This window comes from Hippocampus comes, unplaced genomic scaffold (genome assembly GCF_001891065.2).
Source record: "Hippocampus comes isolate QL1 unplaced genomic scaffold, H_comes_QL1_v1.1 scaffold393, whole genome shotgun sequence".
Classification (NCBI taxonomy): Eukaryota; Metazoa; Chordata; class Actinopteri; order Syngnathiformes; family Syngnathidae; genus Hippocampus; species Hippocampus comes.
The window spans coordinates 175,021-180,928 of record NW_017805831.1 but is presented as its reverse complement, the minus strand read 5'-3'; the positions used below and the strand labels follow the sequence as shown (position 1 = coordinate 180,928).

Genomic DNA, 5,908 nt, shown 5'->3' with positions numbered 1-5,908 from the left:
GCTGTCCGCCAGGTCTTCCCGACAACTCCCGCCCCCGCGATGCTCCGCCACGCCGTCCGAGTACGGCCGGTCACGCGGCGACCGGTCAGCTCGCGCGGCCGAGGCGCGCGTGGAGAAGGCGGGCGGGCGCAGAGGCTCCGCGTCGTAACGGAACGAGGAAAGGCCGGGGTGCGCTGGAAAAGAGCAGCGGGCGGCACACTTCCTCACCCTCCAAAGTTCGGGCGGCGAGACAGGAAGGGCAAGTGGGACGGGCACCTGACTTGCTCTGTTTCCGGATGGTTTTGGTGGTCGACTTGGTTGGCCGCCGACTGGCTACTGGGACTCCGGGGGCCGCAGCTTACGACCGGCTCCAAGTGGGACTGAAGAAAGAAAACCAACGCTAACGCCAGCGCGCGCGATTAAGGCAGTGCAGTCTGTTAGCGCGCGCGCGCAAAACTTACAGCGAAGATGTCCTTCACGTGCGTGACGGCTTGTCTGTAATTGCGGAGCCGCGTCTCGACCGTGTGCGTTTGTCGGCGCGTCAGCGTGGCCGAGAGCGCCTGGGCAGGGGGCGGAGCCTGCGCAGCGGGAGAAGCCTCCTCGGATGACGAAGCCAGCAGCGTGGATAGCCCCGCCTCCGTGAGCCACGCCTCCTCCGGCCGCAGCTCTGCACCGCAATTGCATTTGACCATTTGTTTTCCGGGTCACGCAGAGAATCCTTGACTTGGGAGCGCCTCTCGTTTGGGGCAAGCTCGCATGTTTCTGGATTGGATGCAACCCAAACGTGCGAGGGTGACGTGCAAGCCGTGGCAAACTTCTGTCTTACCATCTATACTTTGCCTCTCCTCCTCCTCCTCCTCCTCTTGCTCTTGCTCCTCCCCCATGCTCTCCAGCTCTTGCCAGTATGTTTCCATGGCGATGTGCTGAGAGTCAGCTGTCACTGTCTGATCAGTTGATGAGGATGACATCTTTCTGTAGGCCAGCAATCAAAGACAAGTTTTTCTGCACGGGGATGATGTGGTGGAGCACTCGGAGAACTGGTCAGCCGTTTGCTCCGGACGGGATACGTTCCACTGGCCACGGATGCGCTCTGTATGATGCGCTCCCATTCAAAGGAAGTCAGACACATCCGGTGTATGCATTGATCTCGGAGTGTGTGTGTGTGTGCGCGCGTGTGTGCATCTCGTCTCCATTAGGAGGAAATGCATCTTGGCGGCCAATCAGATGGAAGAGATTTCACTTTGGTCCTCAGACCGCAAAGAAGACCTTGCTCCTCCATTGGTGCAGTATTTCACGTTTGCGAGCACAGAAACATGAAGGGGATTTTGTGATCGTTTGACACGCGTTTATTTGACCGTGGATTGTAATTGACAAGAAGTAGTCAGAAACAACGTTATCATTGTTGATTGTTGACTAAACTCCCTTGAACAGCTCTTCTTCATTGCCGCTAAATGACATAGCTTGATCGCGCTAACAACAGGATGTCGCTGCGCTAATTATAGTGCTTGTTGGATGCGCACAAGAGTGCAAAGAGAAAGCAACTCACCTCCATGTGGTGCTGCGCTGCCGTTGGGCAGGAGCGGCGAGGGAAGGCGGCGAAGGGCTCGAGGATGCGAGCGGGAGCGGCCTGGAGCACACGTGCAGTTGTCGCTCTTCCGCTTTGGATCGACGTCAGATGACGATCGCTCCCTTTCCAACATGTAGCGGCGACCAGGTGTGCTGTTGGAATGTGGAGCGAGTATGCAGTCGGCGGGCCCCTACGCATACTCCGAGGTACTGATGAGCACAACTGTCAATAGACAACTTGTGAAATTCTTTTTGGAGGGTCTGACAATAAATGCCAACTGGGGAGATGGCACATATGTCACATTCAACACGATGCAGTCAAGGTACTTTTCACGTCGCAAACTTGCAAACACAGCACGCCGTTTGGCCCATTGGTCGTTTTTCTTCCATTAGAGTGTATTTAAGGCGGTGAGATTGATTCATTGCCCAGGCCTGCAGTCCTATGCAGATAATGAGTTCCTGGGTGAACAGCGATCCCCAAAACACGATTCACTCGCTCCCCTCATCACTTTCAAGGCATTTTTAGAGGACTTCTTTTGTTGTCGTTGTCAACTAGGACTTAAAAAATTCCATCTAGTGATTAGTTGGTGGGCTTGGAGTGAAAAATTCCCCACAGCACCTGAGAGCATGTAGCTTAGCACCTGGAGCAAGGCCTTTTGGTGTTCAATTTTCAACATTTTTGCCTGCGCGCCCACTCAAAATGCTTTTCGTAAAATACGTTTCGGACTTAGATTAATTGACTGAAATATTATGAAGACGAGAAGTCCATATGTCCTCTCGTACGTAAACGAAAACTCTATTTCCCTTTGGCTTTGGGACGCCCGCTCCAGCTGTGCAAGTCGTCTGTCTGACGATCTGCACGGAGCATGCGCAGTGGTCAGCTCGAGCAGCGTTTCCGTGTTGTTTGTGTGAAGCGGCTGACGGCGGCGGATTTCGACAAGGGTGGGTGTTGTTGTTGTTGTTGTTGTCGTTTTGTCTCCCGCAAGTCGCCGTCCGCTCCCGCGGCTCCCCTCTGCAGGTGTCCGCCGTGTCGGAAGCCCCTCGGCAAGCTTCCCGAGCGGACGGCCGGGCAGAACTTTGGCGGCTTGGGGGTCGCGGAACGAGCCGACTTTGGCAAAGTCGGCGACGACGCAGCTCGCGCTACCGCTCACACTTTCGCAATAAAGGTCGACATGATCGGCGATGGCGTCCAATCAATTGAGGCTCGTTGGATTTGGCAGCCGCTCTTCGCGTGCTCTTTCCCTCGTAATACTCAAAGGAATGATTCGATGAACACAAGCGAGTAATATGCCGTACAAACTGAAGGGCTATTTAGGGAAGTCTTTTTTTCTTTCAAACTTGCAAAGCTCCAGGAAGTGAAGGTGTAATTTTAAGAGTAGCGCGTGACCCGCGTGCGAACGTTCTCCGACTCCTCTGAACCGTGAAGCTACTTTATTTTGAAAGGACGTCGATTGGAATTTCCTCTTCGGTTTCGTTGCCGTCGAAGCCAAGACCAAGTTCGGCAGAGTGTTTAGTTCAGTCGTTCAACGTTGATTCCTTTGGATGAATACTTTCCAAACGGTTGTTTCGTGTTTGAAATTAACCCGAACACACACGACCGGTTTGTCACGTTTGAAATCAAAACGCTTAACGCGCGCGCGTGTGTGTGCGTGTGTTTGTGCGCGTGCGTGTTGGCATATAAATGCATGTGCACTAAAGAGGATGAAGAACAAGCAAAGCAGCGCTCCAGGCAAGTGAAAAACACACACACACACACTCACGCGCGCGCACATTTGAGTCTGTAAAAGTTTGACGTGCGTGCGCGCGTGTTTTTAGTGAGTGGGAGGAGACGTTTGTGGTCATGGCAATCCTACCTGAACCAGCAGAATGCTGAAGCTGCCCCGCTGGCGCTCTTCACCCGGGTGAGGAGCGCGCACACCCAAAGGCGGGCGGGCAGGCGGGCAAAATGGCAGGCGCGAGGGTGACGGCTGTCTGTCGTCATGTCAGTCTCAGGGATTTCCCACAAGGAGAAGCGCTTTTAAAGTTGGCATGAAGCTTGAGGGAATCGACCCGTTGCATCCAAACATGTTCTGCGTGATGACTGTCGCTGAGGTAACGACACACACACACACACACGGACGGACGCTCACGCCGCGTCCGCAAATAAGATGCAAGCGACGTAACGGCGAGCTGCGACCGCTCGGCGCCGCGATGTCATTTTCGGTCGACGGCGAGCGGCCCGCAGGCCGCCCCCAGCGACGCGCCGCTTCATTTGTACTCGGCGAACGCGCGAATCGTCCACCGCCGCGTTTAGACCGCTGGGGGCGCGCACATCTTGTCGTCGACAAGTTTTTGGTTTGGACTTCTTCCTTCTCCCATGTCAAACGTGCGCCGGCAGGTGATCGGCTGTCGTCTGCGCGTGCACTTTGACGGCTACTCGGAGTGCCACGATTTCTGGCTCAACAGCGACTCGGCCGACATCCGCCCGGCGGGCTGGTGTCGCGCCAACCGACGAGGGCTCCACCCGCCCAAAGGTGAAGGCCGCAGCCCCGCCCCCTCGACGCGTCACATCTGAGCCATCGCGTGACTTTTCTCAAATCGTCGCCCTCAAGGGTGCAGCGAGGAGGACTTTGATTGGTCGCGGTATCTGCAGTCCACCGGAGCTCAGGCCGCACCCCCGAGCCTCTTCGCTAGTCGCGCGGCCGTCAGTACGCCGCCCGTCGGCCTGCTCGCCCGTCCGCGGCGGCGCACGCGCTCACCTGTCTGCCTTTCTGCGGTCAGTCGTGCGGCTTCCAAGTCGGCATGAAGTTGGAGGCGGTGGATAGGAAAAACCCGGGCCTGGTCTGCGTGGCGTCTGTGGCCGACGTCGTGGACGATCGCATCCTGGTGCATTTTGACAACTGGGACCGCTCGTACGACTACTGGTGAGTTCCCCGTCGCCGATCGGTCGGTCCGTTTGACGGAGCGGTCGACGCCTCAGGTGCGAGAGCGGCAGTCCTTTGATTCATCCCGTCGGCTGGTGCGAAGAACACGGACGACCTTTGACCGCGCCCCACGGTATGGCGCCGCGCCGCTCGGGTCGAGGACCACTCGATCGATCCGTCGCTACCGATCAATGTCGCCTTCAGCTCACCCCGACCCTGAGAACTTCACCTGGGAGGAGTACCTGCGAGAGAGCGCTTGCAAAGCGGCTCCCGGGTCAGCTTTCGCGACGGTAAGCAAAGCGGGAAGCCACGAGAGGAAACGACATCGCCGGCGAGCCGCGCCCGGTCGGCAAAACGTGACGAGCGGCCTTGGGTCCAATCAGAGCGCGCCGCGCGGTTTTCGGATCGACCAGAGGCTGGAGGCGGTTGATAAGAGGAACCCCGTGCTGATTCGAGTCGCCACCATAACGGCAACGGAAGACTACAGAGTCAAGGTAGCGCGGCCGTACCCGCCGGACGTCCGAGCGTCCGCACGCACGCCGGCTAAGAGGGCGTCGCATTGCGTGCGTGCGTGCGTAGGTGCACTATGACGGCTGGTCTCATCACTTCGACGTGTGGTGCGACGGCGACCTCGCCGACCTGCATCCGGTCGGCTGGTGTCAGCGCACGGGTCATCCGCTGGAGGCGCCGCCAGGTCAGCCGGTCCGCGGCCCGCTCCGCTTCGTCCCCGTCGGCCCGCATTAACGTCGGCGTGCGTGCAGAGTGGTGCGGCTCCCCCTCCCGCTCTCAGGATGCGTGTCCCACATCGGGCTGCCGAGGAGCGGGACACATCAAAGGACCCAAATACGGCGGACACCACAGGTACGCGTTTGCTGCGAACATCTCACAAATGACCGCTCGTTAGTGCAAAAGTCATACGTTGGCGTGCAACGTTTTCAACAAGCTTGTTTTCGAGCAATGCTGGGCCAACCCAAAAACACCTTTTCATCCCAACTGCGCGAGTGCCCGCATGCTTATTTGGCACCTTCCAAATTGATTGGAGACGGTCCAACAGCCCATGTTGAGTCACCGCGTCGTCACGACGCGATAGCGGTGACGACGACGTTTTTCATGTGAAAAGTTCGCTCGGTTCATGACCGAGTTCATCCCCAAAGAGGAATTGGAGAGGACAGAACGAGTCAACGATGGCAATTTGACACTCCGAATCGCCGCGTTTGTGTCCCAGTGCCTTCGGCTGTCCATACTCGGACATGAATATGCGGAAGGAGCCGCTGCTTCCCGATCGGCTCGGAGGAGTCGCCGCGCACGGCCCCGGCCACCGGTCACTCGGGTAACTTTTTTAATTGTTTGGCCACGTTTCAAAAGCCGCCGCCGCCGCCGGGGGGATTTTAGTCGCGTGTGTCCAGCAGGGACAGCGCTGAGGTGAAAATGGAGGCCCCGAAACACCCGCCGGCCTCCGC

At 57.5% G+C, this 5,908-nt stretch overlaps 3 protein-coding genes across 3 annotated transcripts in view; 2 read left to right on the top strand and 1 right to left on the bottom strand.

Annotated features, from left to right (window-relative positions):
- Positions 1 to 1,980, bottom strand: part of LOC109526302 (uncharacterized) — a 6,463-nt gene extending 4,483 nt beyond the window's left edge. The window contains exons 1-5 of the mRNA XM_019887494.1: positions 1,526 to 1,980; positions 806 to 951; positions 441 to 646; positions 256 to 359; positions 88 to 173 (exon numbers count right to left, since the gene is read on the bottom strand). Of these exons, the coding sequence (XP_019743053.1) occupies positions 88 to 173; positions 256 to 359; positions 441 to 646; positions 806 to 947 (538 nt within the window). The 5' untranslated portion in view covers positions 948 to 951; positions 1,526 to 1,980. The remainder of the gene's footprint in view (positions 1 to 87; positions 174 to 255; positions 360 to 440; positions 647 to 805; positions 952 to 1,525) is intronic.
- Positions 1 to 2,446, top strand: part of zbtb14 (zinc finger and BTB domain containing 14) — a 12,369-nt gene extending 9,923 nt beyond the window's left edge. The window contains exon 11 of the mRNA XM_019887539.1: positions 2,436 to 2,446. The gene's annotated coding sequence lies outside the window, so the exon portion shown is untranslated. The remainder of the gene's footprint in view (positions 1 to 2,435) is intronic.
- Positions 2,447 to 3,133: 687 nt separating this feature from the next.
- Positions 3,134 to 5,908, top strand: part of l3mbtl4 (L3MBTL histone methyl-lysine binding protein 4) — an 8,610-nt gene continuing 5,835 nt past the window's right edge. Inside the window, exons 1-12 of the mRNA XM_019887493.1 lie at positions 3,134 to 3,274; positions 3,361 to 3,446; positions 3,532 to 3,636; positions 3,923 to 4,058; positions 4,137 to 4,228; positions 4,306 to 4,448; positions 4,505 to 4,581; positions 4,653 to 4,738; positions 4,832 to 4,942; positions 5,028 to 5,142; positions 5,210 to 5,309; positions 5,674 to 5,778. Of these exons, the coding sequence (XP_019743052.1) occupies positions 3,247 to 3,274; positions 3,361 to 3,446; positions 3,532 to 3,636; positions 3,923 to 4,058; positions 4,137 to 4,228; positions 4,306 to 4,448; positions 4,505 to 4,581; positions 4,653 to 4,738; positions 4,832 to 4,942; positions 5,028 to 5,142; positions 5,210 to 5,309; positions 5,674 to 5,778 (1,184 nt within the window). The 5' untranslated portion in view covers positions 3,134 to 3,246. The remainder of the gene's footprint in view (positions 3,275 to 3,360; positions 3,447 to 3,531; positions 3,637 to 3,922; positions 4,059 to 4,136; positions 4,229 to 4,305; positions 4,449 to 4,504; positions 4,582 to 4,652; positions 4,739 to 4,831; positions 4,943 to 5,027; positions 5,143 to 5,209; positions 5,310 to 5,673; positions 5,779 to 5,908) is intronic.